Genomic DNA, 25,870 nt, shown 5'->3' with positions numbered 1-25,870 from the left:
GAACAATTACATAGAATGTAGCATTGCATAGATGGGAATGTCGACTTTCGCCATCCTTGCTTTGATCCACTTCAGTTACGACACAGCACAGGTGCAATTAAAATGACTAAGCTAACTGAACAATATTTTGACGGTCAGTGATCAGGTGGTCAGTGTACTTGTTGTTCATAGACCGGTCTAAAATATACCTTCTGTTTTCTACGTTTAGGTTACATGACAGTTAATAGCGTGTAGACTGGTGTAGATCATAAATTAAATATGTATGTGCACAGTAAAAAATTTCAAGGATATTAATGAATGAAATTTAAATAAGCAAAATTGTTTTCATGCAAAAACGAAAGATAAAATTGTTGTTGATGAAACGACGAAGTAGACGTTATGTGGTAACGAGAACGAAAGAAATAAACATAAACTATGAGTACCAACGCAAATTGGCAAAATTACAGCGAGAAAAAGTATACGGAATTCAAAGCAACGAAACAATCTGTTAAAAGTAAAGTTGAAGATGTAAAAAATCAACCACGCGATGGAAAACGACGACAAAAAAAACAAGGTAAATTAAATTTGAGACAAACCAATAATATCTTCTTGACATAAACTCAACAAGTCAATGTTGTTATCTATTTTTAATTTATTATACCACACTTTGCTGATTGCTAGTAAGCTACGATTTTTTTCGTAAAGTTCAAACAAGTGATTACATTTTTCTTAATTTTTAGGTGTGCCTCTCATACAATTTTTACAAACCGAATTAACACGAGGATATCAATTAGAGTATGATGAGGAAAGATTTTCTGCAAGAAGAGAAAAGATTTATTCTTTTATGAAAATTCCGAGGGAAGTTGAGAAGTTCTTGGCCTATGGATTCCTACAAGTAAGAGTAATGTTCATAGATTTTTATTTTATATTTTTTATATTCCATTATAAACTCTCTATATCAGTGTGCAGATTCCTTCCTGTTTGTTTATACATTTTTACCATTACGATTTACAATGGCCTTATGGACGGTAATTACAAGACTCCTGTGGCACTGCTTTGGGTAAATTCATATCACTGTATCATTACTTTACCTTCTATTATGTAAACTACTCATAATGTATATTAAATATGAAATTACTTGTAAACCAGCAAGAAAAGAGATAACTCAAGAACTGGAGAGAGACGCTTGAGGCCAGCAGAGATCTGTGATCTTCTGAAAGGGTTCCTCGTGATTTGCTGCTGGATAGTTACTTGGAAAGTGGACACTTCCATAATGTATCATTTGGTGAAGAGTCAGTCAGTAATCAAACTATATATATTTTATAATATGCTGGAAGTTGGAGATCGACTGTTCAGTGCCTTTGGTCAGGACACAATAGATGCCCTCTTGTGGACAGCTACAGAACCTGGTTCAAAGACACAAACAGGATCACAGCATTTGGGTACTCTGCCACATTTACTGTTTGCTGTTGCCTACGTTTGTATCCTTTATGCAATAAGAAATTAACTACTTAAGAAGTATTCCCAGTACTACAATCTCTTTCTTGAAACCAGAGACCATTAGACATTTACATTCATAATTGATAAATATTTTTCTAAACATTATTTCTATAGTATTGCACAGCATATTGGTACTCTTCCAAGCAACCACTCTCAATGTAGCAATAAATAGTAGCAACAAAGCTCTGCTTACTATAATGATGTCAAATAATGTAAGTGTAAAGAAACAATATAAGTTAAAAATGAAAGATAAACTAACTGATGTTGCTATAAAATGTTTTTCTGTTTCAGTTTGTTGAACTAAAAGGTTCTGTCTTCAAGAAATTCGATAAGAATAATCTATTTCAACTGTCCTGCGCAGATATAAGAGAACGTTTTCATCTGTTAATGCTTCTCTTTGCTGTTACTCTACAAACTATGAAAGAGTATGCCTGGAAATCTGAGCGTCTTGCAGTGCTCTTACCGGATTGCATAATGTTACTGTTAGCAGAAGTCCTTGTCGATTGGGTATACACTGATATATTTACCTTTTTCTAAGATTCGTATTCTATTATATTAACTTTAAAATTAACATCTTTAGGTAAAACATGCGTTCATAACACGTTTCAATGAACTTCCTTCTACCGTGTACAGAGACTATACAATAAGTTTAGCCTACGATATGGCTCAGCCACGACAAGAAACTGCATTTTCTGATCCATCAGATTTAGTAGCTCGTCGTATGGGTTTTATCCCTCTTCCCTTGGGTGTTGCAATAGGAAGAGTGCTTTCTACGACCATAACGCCATCACTAAAAGCAGCCAATATTATTTTATTGCTTTTGGCCTATCTAACATTAGTAGCCGTCAGAATCTTAATTAGTTTAATAATTCTTGGCAAGGCCTGTGACATTATTTCCTCGCATTCGAAAGACACGGACATTACGGTTGCATCTTCGAAGGATGGTTCGCAAACCAACGCCGAATCGAAGAGCACAAATTTAGCCACTGCTATGTTTTCTAATAGCTCGATAAGCTTGAACAATGTCTGCTTGAACGAGGCAGTATTGAAGGAGGAAATATTAGAAAGTTCAGAGGACGTTAACAAAGGAACGACGCAGTAACAATGTTGTCTTTCTCATTGTTTCAAGCAAAACATTTTTAAGTGCAAAGTCGAAGGATTTTATTGTCATGTTCGCAGGAAAGACCTGTATATGTGTAAGTATTGTCTATACAGAACTGTGATATAAACGAGTATCTTATATTTACAGGGGGATAATTATTGTAATCTTTGTTAAGAAGGCAAAGTTCAAGTACATATTTTGTTACATTACTATACCGACTAACGATGCAGTAAAATATTAATTATTTCTGAGCTGTATAGAAGATTTGTACTTTATCATAGTATCGTTATCTCAACGAATCGTGGATAGTTGAACTAGTAGTGAATTCCAACTAAACTATGAGAAATCAAAACAATGAATGTTATCCTAATTTAGCTAATTCAATTGTACTCTTACTCTGTGTAAAATAAGGAGCTAATTTAAAAGTATATGGTGCACATAGCAAAGAAACAGGGTACCTTTATGTACCAATGGAAAGGTTGTAAAAATGTTTGAGGGAGATTAAGTAAATAAAACAAGTTCATATAACCATGTTCAAAAATATTTATTAATTGCACGCATACTGCTCACTATACTTATTGATGGTTTTAAGTTATTATACTTAGTGTTTCAAGTTCAATATTGTTCTTATAAATTTCAGAGCTTAGATTTCTGCTACATCGAAGACTCAATTTTAATACACCATTCAAACAAAGCCTTTTTGAACATTGGTTTATATCAACTTCTTTATTACTTACAACTTAACTAAATTTAATTTATGCCAATAAAATTACACTGCTATAAATTTTATATGGACTCTTTCAGATACTCTGTATATACAATATATATACAAATATTTAACAGTGCATGTCCGTTTACTATTACTGCTTAAATTATTGACTTCATCAAGAAACGAAAATTTTACGTTGTGTGTATATAGAATTTTATAGAATAAAAAATATAACTTAATTGCCTCGTTTTTAAAGTGATTTAGAAGTCGCCTAAATTTTGTTAATAGAATCCTGTATTTTAGGGATTTGTGTTTTTTGTTGGACAATAAAATGTACATCATATCATTTCAATTAATTAAACGGCTTTCTCAATATCATGGATAATGTATATACGTTGTAGATATGGTATATACTATTTAACTAAATTTTGTAACTTCATAACTTACATTTATGTAACAAATCAACACGTCTCTCAAGGTTTCTTCTAATATCTCTATCCAGAATAATTGGAAAAAGCTTTGGAAGCAATGTTAATAAACCTTTAACAGTGTTTTTTGGTAATTATATATACTAAGCAGCTTTGTATTATATTTTTTAATTTGTAAATAAAAGGGTTAAAATGTACAAAAACCATGTACAAATCTGTTTCAATTGGGTTTTCGAGATTCAACCTGTTAAAATTAATTAGTTTTATCTGTTTTTTTTTCCTGCATAACATCTTCAGAAATGAAAAAACTCAAACGTCTTGTACTTCAAGATAATTTATTACTGTAAATGCAATTAGAACATGTAAATGTTAGAACATTCTAATAATATCTCATTAGCATAAATACTTTTTGAAATTCAAATGCGACCTCAATGAAATTAAATTTTTAATCCGCCGACTGAAAATATATCGCAAGAATCATTTAAAAATCCCCACATCTGATATTTATTTGCTAATTACTTGTTAGAATAATGATTACTGTTACTTTCATTGTTCATGTGTATTTAAATTAACGCCACGTTTGAGTGTTACGTTATAATATATTCATACAAAATTGATTAGAATACAAAAAGCAGTTTCAATCAATCGAATAATATTTCTAGACAAATTTTTGTATAATGTAACTGAGAGTGAACTCTAATTATTGATGTTGATGAAATTCAATAAAACTTTATCGATAGTAATGATATGAGAATTTTTTGTTCAGACCCCTATTAAACTATAAACTTTTAGATATCATTTTGATCACGAGTAGTTTGAATTTTAAAGCTTTTCAAGCATTAAAATTCAGTATTTCGTCGAAACATTGTATTGTTAACTTCACTTTAGATCTGTAGCCGCTTTTATTTGAAGCAATTTCATTTTACAGCATATTATCTCTGCTAACATTTTAAATATTTTATAAATAAATACATTCAAGTAGTGTCTCAAACAGTAGACTTATAAAATAGAGACCGAAGTAGTCTTTTAAAAAATAAGAAATAAAGGAGTGATATTATTAGTTTAGACATAGATCGTTTTATTTCAATAACTTAACGTCTCCATTTCTTTTCATATCTCTTTATCTTCTTCAATCTGTCTCCTTAAATACGATAAAATTAATAGTAAAAATTAGAAACACCAACTGTAATATAATAAACTAAAAAATAAACTTCGTTGATTATAATTCAAGATAATGGAGATATCAAGATAATTAAAAGACTCTGTAAAATTGTACAATGAGAACTGGATTTCTAATGAACAAATATAGTTAAAACTGCCACATAAAATACTGCATACTCATTTTTTTAATGATAACATTGCTCGAAATTAGTTCAAATAATTGAGGTTCTATTTGTTAGCTTGAGATCTTGTACTTTGTTCTAAAATTATAATTTTGCACGCTCGATATTCCAGTTATTTTTATAGAACATAATTCAATAATATCTCTCGTAAAAGAGAAGGTAAGCTTGACTTCGCCGTACGGTGTCTTCGTCGACTTCCGTTACTCTATAAGAGAAATTTTTGTAAGTTTTCGTTCCCTTATGCTAGAATAGGATATATATTATTTTATCAGATTAAGTAAACTACTTAAAATATTGTTGCAGATGCACTATCAGTAAAAATTTCATGGCACCCACAATATTAAGCGAGGCAAAATTATTAGCCTTTCAACAAGTATTGTCAACATTAAAGCAACTATTATGATATTTAAAAAATTGATTATTTATATGTGTAAGTGAATTTTGATCACTACGTTCGCGTATGGGTACCTTAAATTATAACAAAAAAAAAATTAAAGTTAAAAATATTTTAGAGGTACATACCTAGAATCGGAAACGTAATACCATTTCCCTGGAGGAGGTTCCACAGAAATTGGGGGACACGCAGCTACGCCGTCTTCGCTCGCAGAATCTTCGCTCTCAGAATTCTCATCAGTCTCTTGTGTATCCTTGGTTGGTAAGAAAGACCATCTGGGATCATCCGATGCCAATGGCATTCGTGACTGCAAAAATAGTGTACTTATGAACTAAATCTACGGAAAATTGATCTCGTTATAAACATGAATATAATGTAATTAATACAACTATGTATATGTGAACGTAATTATATGTAAAATTACATACAAAAATCAAACTTCAATTTTTACTAAAATTGAAACCATAAAAAGTACACTAAGCTATTTTATTATACCTAAACTAAATAATTACCTTTACATAAGCTACGTAATGTCCGCCATTAATATTTCCACTGTGTTCTACGACTCCATAAAGTGAATATAGTTTAGGTTTCTTATGATTCTTACAAATGGGTGATAGATCTAGTGTTGTTTGAAACGAAACTTCCCTTGTCACTTTCCGAAAATCTATTCGTTGTGCTTGGAAACGTTTCAGATGAAGTATTAACACTGCAGGTACTCGAGATATCAAGTACTGCTTCGTACTTGGTGTACAGATCATTTTACAGTTTTCTTTCACCTGAAACAACAGCACGCCCTCTCTTGTATATATAGTAAATCCTAAAATTATTCATACTACAAACAAAATATAACCTTTCTTTCCCTTGCAGTGCAAGCTTCGCAGCTAACTTTATTGCTGCCCCTCATTAATTCTAAGGCAGTAAATTGATTTAAGCATGACATGATTGAACACTCTCCTTCATTGGTAGGATATCTGATAGGCGATGATTGACAACCAAGACCCATTTTCGAAATTCCAGAAGAAATGCCATTAACACCATTGCAGACCTCGTTCGAATATTCTACCGCATTTCTTCTTCCCCAGCTATTGTTTAAAAATTAATCAATGATTATTACAATTTTACTACCATAACTTTTACTAACAGGAAATATAATTTCGGAAACCGTACCGCTGATTACATGCAGCATTTTCCTGTTCATTGTGAGCAGTAGATTCAAAATAATTGTCCATAACATTTTTACTAGCATTTTTTACAGCAAGAGTGGGACTACAGGAACTTTCTTTTGACGTGGCTGGGCTCAAGCTAACAACTGATGGTCCTTCTGGACTGGTTAAATCCGGATTCACCGTTAACGAAGATGACATAAAATATTCATTCTGAATTTCGGCCTCATTTATTGGACTATCGCAGTTATTTAATCTATCTCGAGCTTTCGTCTGTGATAGATCTTTTATACTCACATCTGTCGGTTGTGGACTAAAAACACAAAGTAAATATCGTCGAACTGAAGAAAATTAACCGAAGGCAAGAAGTACTTATCTTTGATTTCTTTTTTCGCAATTAACATACCTACGTGACGAATTGGTTTTATAGAAATCTTGTATTGGTAGAAGATTGTTTATCGGACTGAATTGTAAAGAATTATCTAATGCCATTTCATTTATGGTGTCGTCGGCTTTTACTGGATCAGTCGCAGGAGAAGCGGGACTAGCTAAGGTGGACTGTTTCTCTGAGCTGTAACCAGATTCCCCGATCTCTGGAGGAAAAGTTTCTATTTCTACATTGTCTTCTACATCTGCATCGCTCTCCTGCTCTGTAAAGAGATGTGAAATTCTTAATGAAGTCAAGATAGAAAAATTTAATGATAAAATACAATAATATTACACGATACCTGGTTCAATGAAACTGCCGTTGTTTTCTTCAATAATGTTACTTTTGTTAGACGTATCATTGCTATAGCCACAAGATGTATCATTGCTATAGTCTCTTTTATTTCGTCGATATTGTCGAGCAAGTTTCTGTTCCTTCTTTAATTGGGATTTCGTAGATGAACGAGAGATCATATTTCCCAGCATATCAAAGGCATCATCGTAACCACTGTTCTTCCTTCTTAAATGAAAAAAGAATTATCATACAATCTGCTAGCAGTAAGTACATCTAATACAAGACAATAACCGATTTTGATTTTATGAACTCTGTGTTGTTAATTTATGTAATTGATATTCGAAAAAAGCCTCATACTTTACAATTGGTGGTTGTGGTTTGTCTGCCATTACTGGCAAGCTTAGATCTAGGAAAGGCTCTGTACTCTGCGAAGTATGATGACAGTCGAGACATTCCAAAGTAGAAACCAACACTCCACAAAAAACTGGTTCCGGTCCAAGTAATCTCGCGCTTGCCTGATTCCCGTAGAATTTTATGCGGGACTTCAGACACTTTTCTACTACTTCCGGGTTCGTTTTTTGATTTAAACCAATTTCTTTCAAAATTACTGACTGATATCTCTAAATATTATAGGAAACAAATTTTTACTTTCTCATATAAATTTGTTGGGCAAAGAAAATGTTGAGTTCATTCATTGACGTCGAATAATATTTTTTTAATATAAAAAATCTTACCCTAAGATCTTCATTTCTAACTAGCTCTAAAAGGTGCCTAAGAAGTTCATGAGAATCATGTTGACCTCCGTCCATGCATTGCATTTGTTTCTTTTTAAACGAGTTCAACAATTCTGATGGACAATAACATTTCTGTCCATCAGAATTTTGCATTTCTACTAGTGTTGCATGTAAAACCGAAGTAAAATTGCCCCAACCTTCTAAGGTACCCTCTATGGGTGTCTGAAACAATTATATAATTATTTACTTGCAATTTTCTTCATAAATTGATAACATTTAGTTTTTATTCTAACTTACTATATCAATTTCTTCAGAGCTACCAGGAGGCTTATGTTTTCCTCCTGGTAGGACAAATTTTTGTCCAGGAAGACGTAGATCACTGAGAACTTTTACTAAGAATGGTGTTTGTGCTAGACATTGCAGAATAGCATTGAAGAAACAAGTGTTGCCCAAATTCATCAATCCCTACGACAATACAAGTTCATTAATCTAAAATATATATTACAGTTGCCATTACAAAACAAACATACTCCAACTTTAGGAAGATTATGTAACGCTTTTTCTTCCTGCACGTCTGTATTTACAGCCCCCTCCCGTAAGTAGGATAACGTTGTGTTAGTTTGCAGTGATACTCGTTTCACCGTAGTAGTCCGTTTTATAAGTTCCACTGTTTCTTGAAGTTTATTCCTACAAATTTTTCAATTATACAATAATCCAATCCTATTCTGATTTGTACACATAAATAATATCATGAACAACTATGCCTACTAATGCATGCATTTCTTTTTATAGATACCTATGGCTAATAGGAATGTTTGCCTCACATTCATGACACCAAACATTCCAAGTATGAGTGTCAACAACAATACAATGAGAATCACTATGAGGTTTCTTAAAATGTTGCAAAGCATGTTCATATTCCTCTACTTTACAACCTTGATGACCACATACTAAACAAATCAATGCTGTGGGACTTCCTGTGGACTCCTGAAATTATTGGCATTCTTCAATACAATATACTAATATTAAGACAATATGATCATTTAATTTATAATTGAAATACCTCCTCATTTATTTGTAATGAGTTGCTTTTATTTTTTTTACAATCTGAGCACTCCATACTGATACCCACTTTATTAATATGCTTCTTAATTTTGTTATAGTTTACTGCTTTTGCAATATGTGGACATTTATTACCTATAAAAATGTTTACTGTAAAAAATTTTCTTTAAAAAATCAGAAAATTGTAACAAACTTGTCAAAAATCCAGTGCAAAGAACATATTATAAATTTAAATAAAAATTTGATGTTGTCACATGGTGCAGAATGTGAGAGGAAATTATAAAGTAATGACAAAATAACTAAACATACGTTTAAATTTATTAGAACATATTTTTCTAATTTTGTCGTGCTAATAATGGCAATTTTCGTTAAAAAATTGATTTATTCTTAATAAAAAGATTTTCTAACCTGTAATGCTGGATTCATCGCAAGAATCGGTTGATCCTTCGACGAGCTCTTCATTTGCGTCTGGTTGTCTAGTACGTTTCTTACTCATTGTGAATTGTTCCTAAATAGCATCGAATTCAATTGTTATAATCGTTTCTTGCCTTTCTGTTTTCCACCGAGGGACTTAGTAAACAAAAGAAAGACGTAAACTTAATAAAGCATACTCCCAGTAAATGTGTCGAGTTCACCAAAACGGCCCCTTGACGGTAGTACGTACTGTAACTTACTGTACTTTTGTTTCACTACTTTCACGAGTGTCGCAGCGAAATTACAAAATTCTATAATAAATATATAAAATAAATTAAGAAAAGTAATGCATGAAAAAATTATGCTACTATTGGCTATGGAACTTGTGCTCCGTAATGTTAGTCACAAACACAGTCGCGAATCATCGAAATCGTGAATAAACAGGGCTGACAATGTGCTGCATTCATTGTTACGGGCGACACCGTAGAACAAAATATGTATGTACAGTAAGTTCGTTCCATGGGTTCATTTCCCTCCACATGCCGTGACGCCTTGGAAACATGAACGTCTTACAGCCTTCACGAATTTCTGCTGGTCTAAATTGCCATCTGGCCATTAAACTGGGAACTACATCATGTGCATTGAATTGTGAGAATCCCGGATAACGTTTTGGTACGAATTTTAAATGCAACCAAATCTTTTCATGCACCGTACCATGACGATTTCACGAACTAATGCAGAATACACGCGATTTCTGAAGTTGTACTTACAATAGAATCGCTTATAGAGGCGAAAATCTTTTAATTCCATCTAAATTCTCAGAATAAATGAAAACGCTGCGTCTCATCACATATAATGGTCTTCTCGCCATGTCGTTTTCTTTCACATATCCTACGACGTTTCAAAAATATCATACAACCATTTGTCTGACGTTACCAACGGAACACGGCTACAAAGTACAGACAACAAAGATCGGAATTTGTCACGGTAGACGATACGACTGCGCGGGAAATTTAACGTCTCATAACGAAGCGAGTTCCAACATAGTCCCGTATTATGCTTTCTATGTTGTATATCTCTGAACCGTATTATCGTAAAATAAAAATTGGTTAACGAATAACGTTAATATCGACGATTTTTCAAGTCACCGAGCGTCGGTAAAAACTAATACACAATACCAATAAGTTTAAAACGAACTCTGTTCCAGTTGTCACCACTAAATATATTTAAATTGAATAATTTCGAAGGCGAAACGATATAGAACAACTTACCCTGTGATTGAAGCCATCAGTATAGTTGCGTGCAATGCGCCCATAGTTTGTTGGTCGACTCGTGGCTATCGCCGTGTGTGACGACATTGCTTGGAGAGCGTATTCGATATCGGTAAGGATAATGACGTCGCAGCTCTCGTTCACTCCATTCACTGGTTGGCCGTCGTCGCGAGTAGTCGTAACGAGTCTGTCCTGCTTTTCTCCGAGCATCGATACCGTTCCAGGATCTAACGGAATATCCCGGAAGTGCGCTTCAGACTCGCCTATCTTCTCCGCCAAAACGGACACATTATCGGGTAACCATCGACTCTTCCGGTTTGCCGTTCCGTTTCCGAAAATTGATATCGATTGATGCGTGCATCCCGATCGAAACCTAGAATGTATTTGTGAAAGCTACTTGCTCTCAGTCTGTCTTTCTTCTTCTCCTCCTCCTTCGTATTTACATACCGCAGCTGTATGTGTGCGTGTAGATGCGTACGTGCGCGCACATGCATGTGTGATTTGTGTACATAGTGGTGTTTGTTCGGATTCGAGAAGGTCTTTGGACGCGAAAGGATACGATCGATTGCGATTAGTGGAACAAGATATGACTGTCGCCGGAAAGGTGAGTACTTTTTATCGATTCTTTTCCCTCATACACTAGGCCCGATAAAATGAGGTTAAGTACGTGTGCGTTTATATAGTTCTATCGAAAGAAACTGTACTCCCATTTTGTCTAATGTAAAAGATAATTTTTCAGGACGAACGTTCTTCCGACAGTCTTTTCTTTTCAATTTGTATTATGCTTTGAGAATCGTCAAATGAAATGGAACAATAAATTTTCTGGATCAACTGGAATTGTATCGCACACTTGTCAGGTGTAAAAATGTCTATTACCAATATACAAAGACCAGTCAGTCAATTTTACGTGTCGAAAATGTTGTACGAATGCTAGAGTTTGTAAAGAATTATCGAGACGATATTCCGGACCAATTGTATCATGATTTTGAAGTTCCGTTTGATCGCGAGTATTACGACAGAATACATAGTTAAATCTTCGGTAACGTAACCGATCAGAGACGTGTTTTATTCGTTTGGAATATACGTATCGTTCTTGACAAATTTTTCAATCAAAGTCTAGCCAGGCGTTACGCATGCCACCGGTTCTCATTTCAAAGGGATTATTAGCAATGACTTTTTTTGCGTAACAACTTTCACATTCTTCAAAGCAGCACAAACTTTTACGAATGCTAGAAAACGTTCAACGGTTATAGACGTAATTTCTATAGCAAATTATTTACGTTTCTCGATAATAAGATATTTCCATATTCAGTTCATAAGAATAAAAATAGTCTGTAAAGAAAGGGTAATGCGTCGTCACTTTCTCTATTTCATTTGAAGATACGAGATTAGTCTTGTTACACACCTGTTGCGTGTCCATCTCTATTCGAAATCATTCAAGTGTTCTACTGACATTAACAACAAAATCTTCAGACTCGCAATCGTCGAGAAATCTTTTCCAGTTGTACCGTGATTCGTGACAGATTATTTTTTTCTTCGACCGCACCTCCTCGTCGCGATGCGGCGGTAAACTTCTTCGGCAAACTTTTTTTTAAAACTACCCTCCTCTCGGTCGGTATTACATTTTCATGAAAATCGAGAATGTTTCTAGAAGTGTTGGAATCAACATATACATAAGGTTATCGAACATCTCGAATTTCAGCCATGTTCTGAAGGGAATCCCGAATAACTGTACAAAACCGTCGATTCATTTTTCTGCACGGAATCAAACGGCACAGCTGGCATAGCATAAAGTTTAAACAATTGAATTTCAGCGGCGAGAGAAAGTTGATAACAAACTTTCTTCTAGAAATTTGTCACTTCCGGCTGAGGAATCGCTGTTCTTAAAACTTTCTCCACTAAAGCCGACTGTTCTTCCCTGAGAAGTATGTCGTTTACACGTTAACCGAATTTTTCTTGTACCAGCATTTGTTTCTAATAAACGATTCAATTCTTCGAACAAATGAAAAAAAAAATCTAGAGTGCGTAGAACGCGTCGATTTCTAATCTCAATACACTTAGCCATATTGCACAAATATTTAATACTTTGTGCCCTAAATTCTATGGAATGTCATTTAATGATCTGCGCCTTGTATAAGAATAATATTCAACGTTATATTTTAATGAAATAAGACAGCGATCATAGTATTGTTTTATGTAATGTTCAAATGACTTATACTTGCGTCGAGGAACGGGTACGAAAGGTGTTACGGCAATCAATGTCGGTAAGATCGCGTAGTCTAGTAGTTCTTTGGTGTATCTAGTATGCCTGCTTCTGCGTCATCGTTAGTTTATAACTGGGTTAGTTAGTTTTATTTACTACTTATTAGATTACTTTATCAGCCTCTTACACTTAGCCACTGTATGTCACTATGTATAGTTGTTGTCTCGCGAATATCATCTTTTTGAATAGTACGCTACTAAAGTGGCTCACTCTGCCGTCAGTATTGCAAAATTATTATCACGCCCCGTCACAGACTTCAAAATTGCGGAAGAACGTTCGAAAACATAATACGATATAATATAATAGAATATCATGTACTTTTAATTTACAGAGATTCCTGGACTGCACGGCTTTGGAAACCGGAAGCATCGCGGACGCAGAAGATTCTTCTTATGACAGCGACTATGACGTTGAAGATTTAATTCCATCCGTTAAGGCGGCACATTCAAAACTAGATCTACAGGTGTTGTAAAAAGGGATTATGCACAACTTGACAAAATCAACGAGATGATTAAACTGCAATATTTAATTTAATTTTTCATTATAGGTATCTGCATCAAGCCATTCCGATTTATCGAGGACTTCTTCTGATACTCTGGCAGCAGAATATGCTGAATATGTAACAACAGGGAGTCCACCTAATCGAAGTCCTGGTATGGTATTAATATAATTCTCTTACTAATTTAATCTGAAACTACTGAACATTTTTGCAGGGTATACAGCCAGGGTTGAATTTGCACTAAAACTGGGATACACAGAGCGTCTAGTGCAAATAGCAATGGAAAAATTAGGTCCAGATCCAGAGCAGAATGATCTATTAGCCGAGTTGATAAAGCTTGGAGCAAGCAGTTTACAAAAATCGGATGATGTGCTGGAGGAATCTGGTATTGTACCAGAAATGCATTTGACAAACGAGGAAACAGTCGCCAAATGTACGAGTAGACTTAGACCAATCGTGATAGATGGGAGCAACGTGGCAATGAGTCATGGAAACAAAGAAGTATTTTCATGCAGAGGAATTAAGATTTGCGTGGATTGGTTCAAGGCAAGGGGACACAGAGAAATTACCGTATTCGTACCGAAATGGAGAAAAGAAGCCTCTAAAATTGATAATCCTATTGTCGATCAAGAAATCCTCGGAGAGTTAGAACGGGATCGTTTGCTCGTTTTCACGCCCTCTAGGTTGATATATACCACTGTTTGCGAGTTATTAATTTCTAATAAGAGCAAAATATTCTTAATAGAGAGTTTTTACCTGTTCATTTCAGATTAGTTGGCGGTAAAAGAATGGTTTGTTACGATGATCGTTATATTTTGAAGCTGGCAGCAGAAACTGATGGCATTGTCGTAAGCAATGATAATTACAGAGATTTAGCTCAAGAGAATCTCGAATTTCGAAAAGTCGTCGAAGAACGAATCTTAATGTACACATTTGTGAACGATCGTTTCATGCCTCCGGACGATCCATTAGGTAGAAACGGACCTACTTTAGAAAACTTTTTGAGAACCTTTCCAAAAAAGTCGGATCCAGCTCCACTTTGTCCGTATGCGAAAGTACGTGAAAATAATAACATCTCTAAGTTAGATAAAGGTAGTATTAAATGGAAAAAATGAAACATTTCTTACAGAAGTGCACGTACGGAAATAAATGCAAATTTCAACACCCGGAAAGGGGTCCCCACCCTCAGAAAACTGTGACAGAAAAATTGGTAGAACATGTACGAAAACATCTCCAGGCGAGAAATTCCATTTCGAATCCTTGTTCACCGAGCAGTAGATCTCTTAAAACTCATCAGCCACTTTGTAAAAGTAGATCCACAGTAACTAGTAGTGTTCAACCGGTAGCATCAGTTACAAAGAGTAAATCTGCAGAAAATGTTGCTGTTGAACAACCAGTAATTCCTGGATCACACGGAACCCAAGCATTACCAACAAATTCACAAAGTAACAATCTCTTTCGAATATCTTTATTAAACCTATGATATTTTTATTGCAACCATAATATAATATATCATTGATGGTTGCTAGGTTTAAGTGGAATCTATAACCAAGAAAGTAAATTGAACGTAGAACATCCTAACTTACATAGACAGCTTGAGAGGCAGTTAACTTTGAATCCAGTCTATGATCCTAGACTCTGTCAGATGATGCAACGTCAACAAGCTTCTCAGACTGGTACACCGTTACAATCAACAGCAGCGGCCTCTTCCAGATGGCAACACAGACCTTTAACTAAACATTACAGTAACGAATTATCTTACAGAGACGGCGTAATGTAAGTTTTTGTTACTTCTCCGCTTGCTCCGTTACTCTAAAGAAAGTTGAATTTTTCTCACATTTTCATATGTCGCAACAGTCGTGATGTCTTAGATAAAAGGAACTGGTGTCACGCACACTTAACACGTAATGCTTCGGCACCAGATTCCTATCAAGCTCGATCGTTCACCAATTCTAATACAACTTCGAGATTGGATTCAGAATTGGGATCGAAAACGGAATTAACGTCGGATCCAGAGGATTACTTGGGGTTGAGATCCTGGGTGATCCCATGGGGGTGGGATGAGGATATAAGAAGAGAAATGGTGAAAGAAAGAATACAAGCAGCACAATTCTTGCGAAATAAGTTCTCTGATGGAGACATAAAAGTAGCTATGCTGTTGCATCCTTTAGAAACCTGTCCGATAGAACTTTATATCATTCTGCGGAAGTGGTGTAGGCGTCGTAATAAGTAGGAATTATAATATTTGTTTACTCATTCAATTTATGTTATTACAAAAATACATCGAAACAAGTAATAATTCTATTAGAGAAACAAAGTGAAAATAGAAAATTTTTTTTATTATATATTAGTGTTGCGTTAAGTTCGCGTACGTAAATGCCGCGGATCACTCGAATCGCGTATGTGTAGAAAATCAAGGAATCAAATGGGATATGTATAACTAACAATTTTATGCAATTGTAGTAACAGTTGATAATGAATTGACTTTGAGTGACGGAGCAGATATTTGCAAACTAATGTACAAATTGGAGTTTTTGATGTATTAAGTAAAATTTTTTATCATAGGACTAACTTTCTACAATTCTAGCATTAGGTATTCTTACCTAAAAATGTACCTACAGATTTTTTACGACAGAATGGCAAATAAATCTGATGAAAATAATTAACTTCTTTATGAGAGAGCAAAGCAGATGGTACGATTTTTTTTAACGAAAGATGAAAACTGTAATCGAAAATAACAACACCAATTCGTTTTTTTTCCTGCGAATTTACTATTAACTGTTTATGTTTTAATATGAGGATAAGGTGTATTTATTTTTAATAAAGTGCCCGTGTTTTCTATTATATTATACAGTTCATAAGGATTTTATTTATGACACCTCTGTATTAGCAACTCAAAAGTAGATTTTTAAGGATTCATATATATTACAAAAGTTAATTACACCTTAAGGCTACACAGTTAACAGCTGCTTACTTCAAACTGTTAGCTGACATAAAAAATAACTTAAAAAATTCTGAATAGTAATATTACGATGTTATTAATAATATTATGTCATTAATAATAATGCCTATCCACCCTATCTGATACCACAATGTATATTTAATACAGGAAACTGAATCACAAAGTTTATACTTTACGTGTCTAAGAAGGCTGTACCCAACCACCAAATGATTTCTCCAACTCTTGTGCCACAGCCAAACATAAATGATCCTTATACGGAGCGGCTACAACCTAAATATTAATTTCAATAATATTATATTTACAGCTTTTACTTAGTGTTTTTAAATTAAAGAAAGTAAATATCTTACCTGTACCCCAACAGGTAATCCATCTTTGCTTAATCCAAGTGGTACTTGACAGGTTGGTAGTCTCAGGACATTGAAGAGACACCAATATCCGAAATTAAAAGGTCTCAAGTAAGCAGTGTAATGATAACTGGCTGGAAATGGTGAAGATGGGTAAATAAAAACTCCATCATCTCCTAATTTGTCCTAGAATAAAACAAGAAAGTCATCGTTTTATATATGTATTTAAATACACCAACGTATTCAAACTACGAATACTTACCAACAAAAATTTCTTCATGTTTGCAGTTACATTCTTTGCCCATACAGGATTATCTTTTGGTAATAAATCTTCATCAATCAATTTCATAATTGCTGCTAGTGTCAATTCACACTTTCCAGTTAGTAATTTATAGATTTCTGAAATTGCGCGTGCACGGTACTAAAAAAGATCACTTTTAAATATAATCATTAAATATAGTGCATATCTAATATATTTTCCTAAATTACCTGTCCATTCGTTATACTCAATTTGAAATCTAAATTTTCTTGAGACATCCAAAATCTCCACAAGCGATAACTGTATTCAGAACCGGGTAGTCTAATCTGTGATTGATTAAAAGTCAGATATTAATGCAATGTAATTAATCAAAATACTGTACCAGTCTATTTACTTAATCATATGACATTCACTTTTGTTGCAGAGCCAGTAACTTCTTTAAGGTGGTATACAGCTTTCAAAAGGGCAGTTTTCATTTCAGAGTTTACTTTGCTTGCTCTTAAATCGCCTGAACTTTCTTGATAAAAAATTTTCAACTTTTTTATGTCTACTGGTGCGTCAAGCTGTAAAAGGGATACTTTCTCTCCAATTAAAACCTTTAAAAAAGGTGCTAAATCTTCTGCCTTTTTACAAATGGGACCTGCTTCAGCCATTGAATTAGAATAATCCACTTTCCTAAGTCCAACACCTTTTAATGGTGTCAAACCTACAAATATTCATATAAGAACTCTATATAGATTTATAAAGAATGAAGTTTAAAAAATATCAACACCTTCAGTCGGTTTGTGTCCAAAAACTCCATTGAAAAATGCTGGCATTCTAGTGGAACCACCAATGTCACTACCAATAGATATTGCAGTTCCACAAGCAGCAGTTATAGCTGCTTCTCCACCACTACTTCCTCCAACATTCCTGGTAGTATCATAGGGATTGCAAGTTTGTCCATACAAATGATTTCTTGATTCTGTCCATAAATTTAACTCAGGAATATTTGTTTTCGCTATCAAAATTCCACCTGCCTTCTTCACTAAGTTTACTACTGTTGCATCTTCTGGGGAGCGATAATCACGTCTAGTTGTTAAACCCATTGTATGAAGCATACCTAAATTATATGGAGCATACTACAATTATCACACATTATACTAAAAATAATCTATAATCCAATGAAAGATATTCTTGTAATATTAGATACATAATATAAAATTAATAAATAATAAAATTACCTTTGGCTTCATTGCTTTCTTTTGTAGTAAATGGAACACCTAAGAAAGGTGTCTCTTTCTTTATTTCATCAACATTCTGAGATTTCTCTAACCGTTTATCTACTTCTTTAGCCTCTTCTAACGCATCAGAATATCTGTTTTCCACAACAGCATTTATTAATCCGTTGACTTCTTTTGCTCTTTCTATAAATGCTGTGACAACTTCCAAGGATGTCACTTTTTTTGTTCTAAAGTAATATTATATAAACTGTAGTTTCATTAACTTTTCCACTAATTAGATTAAGATACAGAGTTTCATTAGATACCTGATTCTATCAGCTAATTCTGTAGCGCTTAGCAACAGTAAATCATTTTTTACCGGTGGCACTTTTCGTGATTTATTATCATAATAAAATCCAAAAAGTATATCCACTAAAAAATCGAATATCATATGCACCTGCACAAAGATCCATTTCAAACAATCCAGTGATACTTTTCTTGACATTTTCAGTACATCTTTGCACGTATCATCTTCCTTTAAAATAATATGTAATTAAATCATTGTGTTAAAGAGAAAGTTAGAAGTAATTTCATCGAAAATCTCATTACACACATATCTTTTTTGTTTTGGTACATACGCAAATGCTGGAAATCTGAAATTACCTTATTTTTAATTGTAGTACACATATTAATAGTTCTTTTTAAATACTTTCGAATATTAACTCAGCAACTTTCACGTAAATGTCATATTTTTATTTATGTAGATTCAGAGTGCAATAGGTCGAATCGAACGTGACACGTTCCAATCGCAGACTAATAAAAATGTGAAATTCGGCTCAAACACAGAATCGAAATTTTAATGCAACGTAATGCAAATCGGTATAATATGTACATTCGTGTTCTCAATCTTGAATTTTGACGGCAAATATGGTCTTACAGAATGAAAACTTTAACATTTGCAAGGCCAAATTCTAGTGCGCAAATGTACAATAATTGTGTTTCTATAATATAGCTACAATGTTTTACAATTAGTACATTCAGTACCCTCTTAATTAAAAAACCATATCCGGGGACAACGAGGCTCTTGTATTAAGAGAATGAAGCAAATTGCTGTGCTCCGATTGGCCGACGATTTACAGCTCAATAGTGCTGCCTTCATAGTCAATGAGAAAGGTAGGAAACAGCGAGTGAGCAAAACAGCAGGACACCAGACAACAAGCAAAACCAGTCACACCGACAATCAATGTAACTTCTCTCATTTTACCGTGCTTGTGGTCTCACTCTTTTTGCGCATCTGTATTTACAGCGTTCCATTTGAAACACGCGGCACGATATTCGATTTGTACTTTTCGCTTCGTTAAATTATCGATCACATTTGCAAACGAATTTACGAATGATAATTACAATTTTCTGGTGTCAATTTCGCAAATCTTCCCTAGGCATGTCTATCGTAATTCTATGGTTCTGAGAAAACGCGGGAGTTTTGCTTCTGAGATATAAGTGTTTTCTCCGGACTTTGTATACCCTTTTAAGGTTTTTAGACGATAATTATTTACACTCGTGAAAAGAATTTACGATATTAAGGGATTTATCATACAATTCATGCTGCAATTTCATGAAAAAAGTCATACATATGAATCGATCCTATAAGTAATATATTTTAGAATATCTTTATATCCACGCATTCAATTTTGAGGTTAGTAACGATATGAAAATAAGTCTTGATTTTGTCAAATAATAATTTAGAATTTTTCTAGGAAAATAAACTATAATTAGTTTGTTGAGTCCAAATTTGGTAGTGGTACAATAAAAATTTCAGAAATCTTCGAAAGATGAGGAAAATTAGTAAAAATAAAGTGGTATGTAACATAAGTTCTAATTACGTTATTCGTTAAACGTGTTTACACGGCATTCAATTTATTTTAAGAATCAAGCGATTGAATTTCTTCGAATAAATAAAAAGAGCAAAGAGAAGTGGCAACCAGAGTTGAATGAAGAAGAGAAGTTAAGAAAAATTAATTCACATTGTAAAGTCTTACATCAATATAACACACGGGAGAAACAACATGTCATAGGTTTTTCAAAGCATACGATTCTTTTAGAATTAAAATCTCATGTTCATAAACGAGATTGGAGTAAAGTACGTAATTTATTTTTATTGTTACTTCATTTCAGCACTGATATAGAACCTGTAATATGGCGATACATTTTTATACTTGCGCTATATGGTAATATTAATAGTCTATTCAACATCTCAGAATTATTTAAAACATGTATTGGTAATTTAGATTCAGATAGACATCTAATATTGAAACATTTATTATTATTATCATATAATAGATGATCAATTACAAGTATTGTGCAATAGGTAAAATGTCAAGGTAATAAAGACAAAATTTAATGTTACTAAATAAATGAACTTTATATTTTATAGTTTCAATAAAAAAATCTAATATATAAAACTTCGTCATATAAAGTTATAATTTCTGATGTGCCCAATTGTAATTTTGTCTTGAAGATTTAAATGAAAGTGTCCCCACAATATTAAACGTACTGACGTTCCTTTGAAACGACACACTGCTATCTATCGAAGATACCGCGTACTAAAATTTCACACTTGGCATTTCGCTATAAGGTAATGCTTTTGCATACTAAGCATTGTCGGGGTCAAAATGTTCAGAAATTAGAAAGTGGGCACAGAAACTACTTGTCTCTGATTGGTTGACGCTTCACAGCTTAGCAGTGCTGCCCTCGCAGTTTTAGACGAAGAGAGGAAGTGGCGAACAACCAGAGAGCCGCATCGACCACCAATGCAGTTCTATCCGATCGTCCATGTTAACATTCATACGTAGCTCAACTGCGTGGAGCTGGATGCGCATTAAAATAGTGGGGATAGAAACGCTCGGAAAGAAGAGATACAGATCGGTCGCGATGAGGCGGCGATATTGTGCTGCTGCTCATCTTGACTTTTCTTGTCCATTCAAAGACCTACTTTTGTAGCAAATGTTTGAAGAAATATTTATGTGATATTTTCGATATAAATATAATTGTTAAATATTTGATGTTGAAAGCTCACGAATGATTAACGACACGTTCTCAAACAGCTGACATTGAACTATAAAATGTGAAGCCAATATATGAATTTAAGAAGCACATCGTGATATTTACATTTACTGTATTTCTCGTCGGTTCGTCAAAATGGATTTTGGCACTTTGTTGAGTGTGGCACAGAAAAATGAGAATGCCAAACAGGTAATTTTGTTGACATACTTATATCGTTCTTATTTGAAGTTTTCCACATGCTTTAGAAATCTGATATTTTATACTGACCCCGTTTTTATACCTTTTTAGTCGGGCGCGTGTTATCAGACAAAATTTGCACCTCCGAAAAAGCCAACTAAACAGGCTAGGGCTCTCTCAGACAATATCAAAAAATTTTTAGCTCGCAAAGAAGAAGAAGAGAAACGAAAAGTTCAAGAGGAGAAAAAGAAAAAAGAGGTACTGTATAATTTAGGCCTGTTATGTTTTGCATAAATCCATTTTCTGTTCAAGTATAGAATTTTGTTATTCTTATTATAATTTTTTAAATTTAGAATTTGTTAGCATTACGGGATCATAAAGCTCAAAGTCGGATAAATAAACACTTGAAAGTATGTAAGGCAGCAAATAAATCTGCAATAGAAGATGCAATTGACAATGAAAATACAGCTGTTACAATGGCAGGTATGACTCACCATGTATACTTTTTTTTATACTTTTAATGCATTGACAACAGAATCAAAGTTCTACTATTTGTTTCATTTGGTAATAATAAAAATTAATTTATGGTTTTTACTATTAATTAATGTATTATAAATTCCAAACAATACAGAATAAAACTTTTGTAAGCAGTATAAGTTTTAATGATAAAATTAAAATTTACCTTCATAAATAACAAAACCACTTTTAGTATGTATATAGTATTCTAGTATATTATTAAGAATATATCATGTAAGTTTTACTTATGCCTACATGAAAACCTTCCAGGATTTGTGAAATATATGGTTCTGTGCTCATTTCATAGATTAGCAAAATTATCTATTATCTTTTGGTACTATGCTGCATATAACATACTAGCTGTTCACAAATTTGTTGGTTGACTAATATATTGATAGGAAACACAGTCTTGATTGTTTATGGAAATTAATAGAGTGGTATATGTGATTAATGATATTCTCATTAGTGAGTATGTAGAAGTATCAATCTCTATCCATAATGGGCAGTATTTTTGCCCACAGGTAATTGAGTATGAATATATACAGTCAACACAATGCCTTCTTGCTTTTCCATGGTCCGACAGGGTAATGGGATTTTATGGATTTACATGGCAGAGGATTCCAAAAATTTAAGGTCAGAGTAAATCTAGTTCTAGAGCAAGCAGTCCAAAGGATAAATTCTAGATTGATTATTATCATTGAACAAATTATTTTGGGTACGGTGTACATAGTAAGATGTCAATCAGGAATAAAAGTTTCTACCTTTAAATAGATTAAGTAGGAATAGCTACACATATATCAGCATTCTTTCTGTAAACAGAATAGGATCATTTCCTTTTCTCTCAACTAATAATGCTGTTCAAAAAGTTTTGACCCTATTCATATATTTAACTTCTTTTGGATATTAGAAATTCATTGAACAGTGTTATGACTAATTGAATTTCTTAATTCATATAACTAACATTCCATTGTGTTCCGAACCGTTGCAGTACATGGTCTAAGCTAGCCAGTCCTCTCGGGAATTGAAAGTCTCAGAAGAAAGATAGGAAGAACATGGTCAAAAGAATAAGCAGCGTGAAAAGTTTAGTCATTAATTCTCTTCTTGGAGTACAATGAGCAGAATAACTCTCGAATACAAGTTCTCTATTACAGGGCTACGAAGGAATTGTATTTCTTTCGAATGAGGAACTGAATGTCAAGAAAAAATCTCGCGAAAATCGGCAGGACATGATGATGATGATGATGATGATGATGATGATGATAATGGGAAAGGTAACAAGCTTTCCTTAGGGAAAGAGTGCTGGTGTTCGGGTAGCTAATGTTGAAATAAAAAGCGTTGATTCTGTATATTGTTAATTATACTCAAATATGTATGTTCGTGGTTTACATACTTACAAAGATAATTGTAGCAACAAATGTATGAGATCAAGAATTATTACTGCTACTGATACCTATTTGAATATAATTAATAACATGGAATACATAACTCTTTTTATTTCTGCATCTTATTGTATGAATACTTTAGTTGTTGTGGAAATAATAATTCCAAAATTAAAAATAATATAATGAAGAGGGATTTCACAGATACAGTGTTTTAGCATGAGTATGTGGTAATAGTCTCCAACAAATAGGCAGTTTTAGTATCACTTTATTTTTACATGTTCTTAACAAACCACCCTTGAATTAAACTTTCTTATACATAAAAAGTGGTTGATAAATGTACAAAAATACAGCTTATACAGTCTTACAAAAGAATTTAATTTTTTAAAAACGAAAGCAAGAACACACTTAAAATTATTTATTACTGTGTGATCAAAATAGTAAAAGTACAGTATTTAATGTTCAATACATAATTTTCTCTCTTTTTTTTCTAGGTCCTTCTCAACCGGACGAAGATGATTATGGTTACGTGTCACAAGAAGCCTCTGCATTTTATAACCAATTAATGAACAAGTACAATAATGCACCTCCCCAGAAACCTGTGTTCAGTGAGAGTCGAAAAAGAACTGTAAAAGATATTGCCTCTACGAAGGTAAAAAGCGGTATAGGCTATCCTGAATTTCTTATATGTACAACATGACATAGAAGTGATGATGAAAATGTTTTTAATTTCAGGACAGAGTGAAGCAAGCTTTGAAACAGCAAGAAGAAGAGGAGGCATTAGGACACCGGCGCAAACGAAAATCTGCAAAAGACACCGAGACGGAACCTGAAGAAAAAGTAGAAAAAATAGAAAAAATAGACAAGTATCTGCACCCACTCGAAGAGAAAAAAGAGAAAGATGAGAAGTCGAAGCCCAAGAAGAGGCCGATGCCTCCTCCAATGGATTTCAATGAATTGCTTAAAATTGCAGAGAAGAAACAGCATGAGCCAATCGTGATCGAGGTGAAAACGAAAGTCGAAGAGCCAGAAAGATTAATGACCAAGAAACAGATGAAAGAGTTCGCGAAGGAGAAGGAGTGGCGAGAGAAGAAGGAACAACGAAGCAAACAGGGCTATTCGAGCAACAAAGAGGGAACCACTGCCACAACTAATAAATTGAGCAAACCACAAGAGTCTACTAGTGTTGTGAAACAGTCGAATAAAATACCTAAGGTAACTGAATCTTCGATTTTAAGCAAAGCACTCACGAAAACGTCGAACCAGGCACAACCTACAGTTTTAAAGAAGACTGTCGAAAACAAGTCTAACATAAATAAAGCGAATAACTCAAAGGTATCAGAGAGAGACATGCTTTTGGAAGAGCGAAAAAAATTGGAGTTGGAGAAGAGAAAATTGGAAGAAATGCGACAAGCCATCGAGGAAGAGAAAAAGAAGTTGAAGTTAAGCAAGAGTAAGACCGAGGAAGTGAAGAATGTAAAGCCAGACAAGCTGACTACGAAACCGAAAGTTCCGGACAAACAGTTGCCATCAACAAGCATGAAGCAAAGAGAAACAGTAAACGTAGTGAAACCTCGTGCAACTCAAGTACTCAATGACAAAATCAAACAGTTTCCTCCGACAGACTTACGGCCGATCAGGCCTAAACAAAGTATTCCTTCAAGAGATCACAAGAGAGGATTAGTTGTACACAAACGTGAGAACGATTTTGTTCGATGTCTACCTATTTCATATTACAGACGTTTAATTCTTACTTATCTTACAGGACGTATACAAGATGATGATGAGGAAGAGGAATACGATTCAGAACTGGATGATTTCATAGATGATGAAGTAGAAGAACATACGGAGGATTACAGTAAATACATAAGTCAAATATTTGGGTATGATAAAAATAAATACAGGGACACAAAATACGAAGAAGAGGACGGAGCTATGGAAAGTAGTTTCGCGCAACAACTTAAAGAGGAATATGTATCTACTAAAATAGGTAACGATACCGATTCATTCATTTGTAAACTTTATATTGTTTTCGTGTGCCTAATCTAATAACTAATATGTGCTTTCAGGCATTATGGAGGATTTAGAGGATATGCGTATGGAAGCTTTAGAGAAAAAGCGGAAAGCTATGTTAAAAAAGAAACACTGATTACTATGTTCTTTATAAATTTTTATGAAATTTTGTTTAATAAATTACACTATACTTATACGATGTTCGAAATCGTTACTATTTCTGTTCTTGCAAATTGATTTTTACGTTTGCAAAGATCCTGTTGCATGGTATCTCAAACTGATTCATTAGTAGCCTCTAATTTGTACTTTTTATGATTGATTTTTATATACAATTGTTTTGCTTCTACGATTATCATGAATTATTCTTCGA

General features: G+C 33.8%; 6 protein-coding genes across 15 annotated transcripts; 4 read left to right on the top strand and 2 right to left on the bottom strand.

Moving 5' to 3' along the window:
* Positions 1–130: 130 nt before the first annotated feature.
* On the top strand, positions 131–4,066 carry LOC144470482 (protein TAPT1 homolog). Its single transcript, XM_078181690.1, has 7 exons — positions 131–553; positions 720–874; positions 942–1,039; positions 1,129–1,460; positions 1,594–1,691; positions 1,771–1,986; positions 2,060–4,066. The coding sequence occupies exons 1-7, from the start codon at positions 415–417 to the stop codon at positions 2,579–2,581; spliced, it is 1,560 nt and encodes a 519-aa protein (XP_078037816.1). The 5' UTR covers positions 131–414; the 3' UTR covers positions 2,582–4,066.
* On the bottom strand, positions 4,035–10,963 carry Usp16-45 (ubiquitin specific protease 16/45). 7 transcript variants are annotated; one of them, XM_078181663.1, is made up of 17 exons: positions 10,824–10,963; positions 10,323–10,443; positions 9,750–10,148; positions 9,547–9,646; positions 9,140–9,273; positions 8,873–9,063; positions 8,607–8,763; positions 8,374–8,541; positions 8,077–8,298; positions 7,700–7,962; positions 7,350–7,567; positions 7,028–7,271; positions 6,626–6,934; positions 6,309–6,540; positions 5,968–6,234; positions 5,584–5,762; positions 4,035–5,266 (listed from the first exon to the last, which is right to left on the bottom strand). In XM_078181663.1, exons 4-17 carry the CDS (start codon positions 9,632–9,634, stop codon positions 5,194–5,196), a joined length of 2,745 nt encoding a protein of 914 aa, XP_078037789.1. In that variant the 5' UTR covers positions 9,635–9,646; positions 9,750–10,148; positions 10,323–10,443; positions 10,824–10,963; the 3' UTR covers positions 4,035–5,193. The 7 variants fall into 7 exon arrangements, with proteins under 7 accessions (XP_078037789.1, XP_078037791.1, XP_078037792.1 ...); XM_078181665.1 differs by having other exon boundaries at positions 9,547–9,708; positions 9,803–10,148; XM_078181666.1 differs by having other exon boundaries at positions 9,547–9,708; positions 9,813–10,148.
* Positions 10,964–10,982: 19 nt separating this feature from the next.
* Positions 10,983–16,429, top strand: Regnase-1 (zinc finger CCCH-type containing protein regnase 1). Of its 2 annotated transcripts, XM_078181680.1 has the most exons (9): positions 10,983–11,119; positions 11,361–11,427; positions 13,418–13,549; positions 13,634–13,739; positions 13,800–14,268; positions 14,355–14,640; positions 14,715–15,030; positions 15,115–15,361; positions 15,443–16,429. In XM_078181680.1, exons 2-9 carry the CDS (start codon positions 11,410–11,412, stop codon positions 15,816–15,818), a joined length of 1,950 nt encoding a protein of 649 aa, XP_078037806.1. In that variant the 5' UTR covers positions 10,983–11,119; positions 11,361–11,409; the 3' UTR covers positions 15,819–16,429. The 2 variants fall into 2 exon arrangements, with proteins under 2 accessions (XP_078037806.1, XP_078037807.1); XM_078181681.1 differs by lacking the exon at positions 10,983–11,119 and having other exon boundaries at positions 11,227–11,427; positions 16,151–16,429.
* On the bottom strand, positions 15,178–19,442 carry LOC144470481 (fatty-acid amide hydrolase 2). Of its 2 annotated transcripts, XM_078181688.1 has the most exons (10): positions 19,016–19,442; positions 18,679–18,887; positions 18,374–18,600; positions 17,923–18,252; positions 17,564–17,856; positions 17,381–17,476; positions 17,154–17,312; positions 16,895–17,077; positions 16,724–16,817; positions 15,178–15,318 (listed from the first exon to the last, which is right to left on the bottom strand). In XM_078181688.1, exons 1-9 carry the CDS (start codon positions 19,037–19,039, stop codon positions 16,728–16,730), a joined length of 1,611 nt encoding a protein of 536 aa, XP_078037814.1. In that variant the 5' UTR covers positions 19,040–19,442; the 3' UTR covers positions 15,178–15,318; positions 16,724–16,727. The 2 variants fall into 2 exon arrangements, with proteins under 2 accessions (XP_078037814.1, XP_078037813.1); XM_078181687.1 differs by lacking the exon at positions 15,178–15,318 and having other exon boundaries at positions 16,487–16,817; positions 19,016–19,441.
* A 72-nt stretch (positions 19,443–19,514) lies between these two features.
* On the top strand, positions 19,515–20,667 carry LOC144470492 (uncharacterized). Its single transcript, XM_078181702.1, has 4 exons — positions 19,515–20,048; positions 20,110–20,211; positions 20,280–20,427; positions 20,528–20,667. The coding sequence occupies exons 2-4, from the start codon at positions 20,185–20,187 to the stop codon at positions 20,536–20,538; spliced, it is 186 nt and encodes a 61-aa protein (XP_078037828.1). The 5' UTR covers positions 19,515–20,048; positions 20,110–20,184; the 3' UTR covers positions 20,539–20,667.
* Positions 20,668–20,703: 36 nt separating this feature from the next.
* On the top strand, positions 20,704–25,754 carry LOC144470480 (protein SPT2 homolog). Of its 2 annotated transcripts, XM_078181685.1 has the most exons (8): positions 20,704–20,987; positions 21,088–21,604; positions 21,704–21,850; positions 21,946–22,075; positions 23,982–24,139; positions 24,223–25,183; positions 25,253–25,477; positions 25,557–25,754. In XM_078181685.1, the coding sequence occupies exons 2-8, from the start codon at positions 21,551–21,553 to the stop codon at positions 25,634–25,636; spliced, it is 1,755 nt and encodes a 584-aa protein (XP_078037811.1). In that variant the 5' UTR covers positions 20,704–20,987; positions 21,088–21,550; the 3' UTR covers positions 25,637–25,754. The 2 variants fall into 2 exon arrangements, with proteins under 2 accessions (XP_078037811.1, XP_078037812.1); XM_078181686.1 differs by lacking the exon at positions 20,704–20,987 and having other exon boundaries at positions 21,021–21,604.
* The last annotated feature ends 116 nt before the right edge of the window (positions 25,755–25,870 follow it).

Source organism: Augochlora pura, chromosome 5 (genome assembly GCF_028453695.1).
Source record: "Augochlora pura isolate Apur16 chromosome 5, APUR_v2.2.1, whole genome shotgun sequence".
In the NCBI taxonomy this organism is placed as follows: domain Eukaryota; kingdom Metazoa; phylum Arthropoda; class Insecta; order Hymenoptera; family Halictidae; genus Augochlora; species Augochlora pura.
Note: the sequence above shows the minus strand (reverse complement) of the source record. Positions and strands in the feature narration are given on the sequence as shown.

Bases quoted from the DNA above. Each gene is read 5' to 3' on its own strand.
- LOC144470482 (XM_078181690.1), top strand. From the start codon at position 415: ATGAGTACCAACGCAAATTGGCAAAATTACAGCGAGAAAAAGTATACG. The intron at 875-941 runs GTAAGAGTAATG...TCTCTATATCAG, and splicing joins TGGCCTATGGATTCCTACAA to TGTGCAGATTCCTTCCTGTT. The intron at 1,461-1,593 runs GTATCCTTTATG...TTATTTCTATAG, and splicing joins GTTTGCTGTTGCCTACGTTT to TATTGCACAGCATATTGGTA.
- Usp16-45 (XM_078181663.1), bottom strand. From the start codon at position 9,634: ATGAGTAAGAAACGTACTAGACAACCAGACGCAAATGAAGAGCTCGTC. The intron at 8,542-8,606 runs GTATGTTTGTTT...GTATTGTCGTAG, and splicing joins ATAATCTTCCTAAAGTTGGA to GGATTGATGAATTTGGGCAA. The intron at 6,935-7,027 runs GTATGTTAATTG...TTGTGTTTTTAG, and splicing joins AAAACCAATTCGTCACGTAG to TCCACAACCGACAGATGTGA.
- Regnase-1 (XM_078181680.1), top strand. The intron at 14,269-14,354 runs GTTGATATATAC...TGTTCATTTCAG, and splicing joins CTCGTTTTCACGCCCTCTAG to ATTAGTTGGCGGTAAAAGAA. The intron at 15,031-15,114 runs GTAACAATCTCT...GATGGTTGCTAG, and splicing joins ATTACCAACAAATTCACAAA to GTTTAAGTGGAATCTATAAC.
- LOC144470481 (XM_078181688.1), bottom strand. From the start codon at position 19,039: ATGTGTACTACAATTAAAAATAAG. The intron at 18,888-19,015 runs GTAATTTCAGAT...ATTATTTTAAAG, and splicing joins GTACTACAATTAAAAATAAG to GAAGATGATACGTGCAAAGA. The intron at 17,477-17,563 runs GTGAATGTCATA...AATCAATCACAG, and splicing joins TTACTGGCTCTGCAACAAAA to ATTAGACTACCCGGTTCTGA.
- LOC144470492 (XM_078181702.1), top strand. From the start codon at position 20,185: ATGAGGAAAATTAGTAAAAATAAAGTG. The intron at 20,212-20,279 runs GTATGTAACATA...ATTTATTTTAAG, and splicing joins AAATTAGTAAAAATAAAGTG to AATCAAGCGATTGAATTTCT.
- LOC144470480 (XM_078181685.1), top strand. From the start codon at position 21,551: ATGGATTTTGGCACTTTGTTGAGTGTGGCACAGAAAAATGAGAATGCC. The intron at 22,076-23,981 runs GTATGACTCACC...TTTTTTTTCTAG, and splicing joins TACAGCTGTTACAATGGCAG to GTCCTTCTCAACCGGACGAA. The intron at 24,140-24,222 runs GTAAAAAGCGGT...TTTTAATTTCAG, and splicing joins AAGATATTGCCTCTACGAAG to GACAGAGTGAAGCAAGCTTT.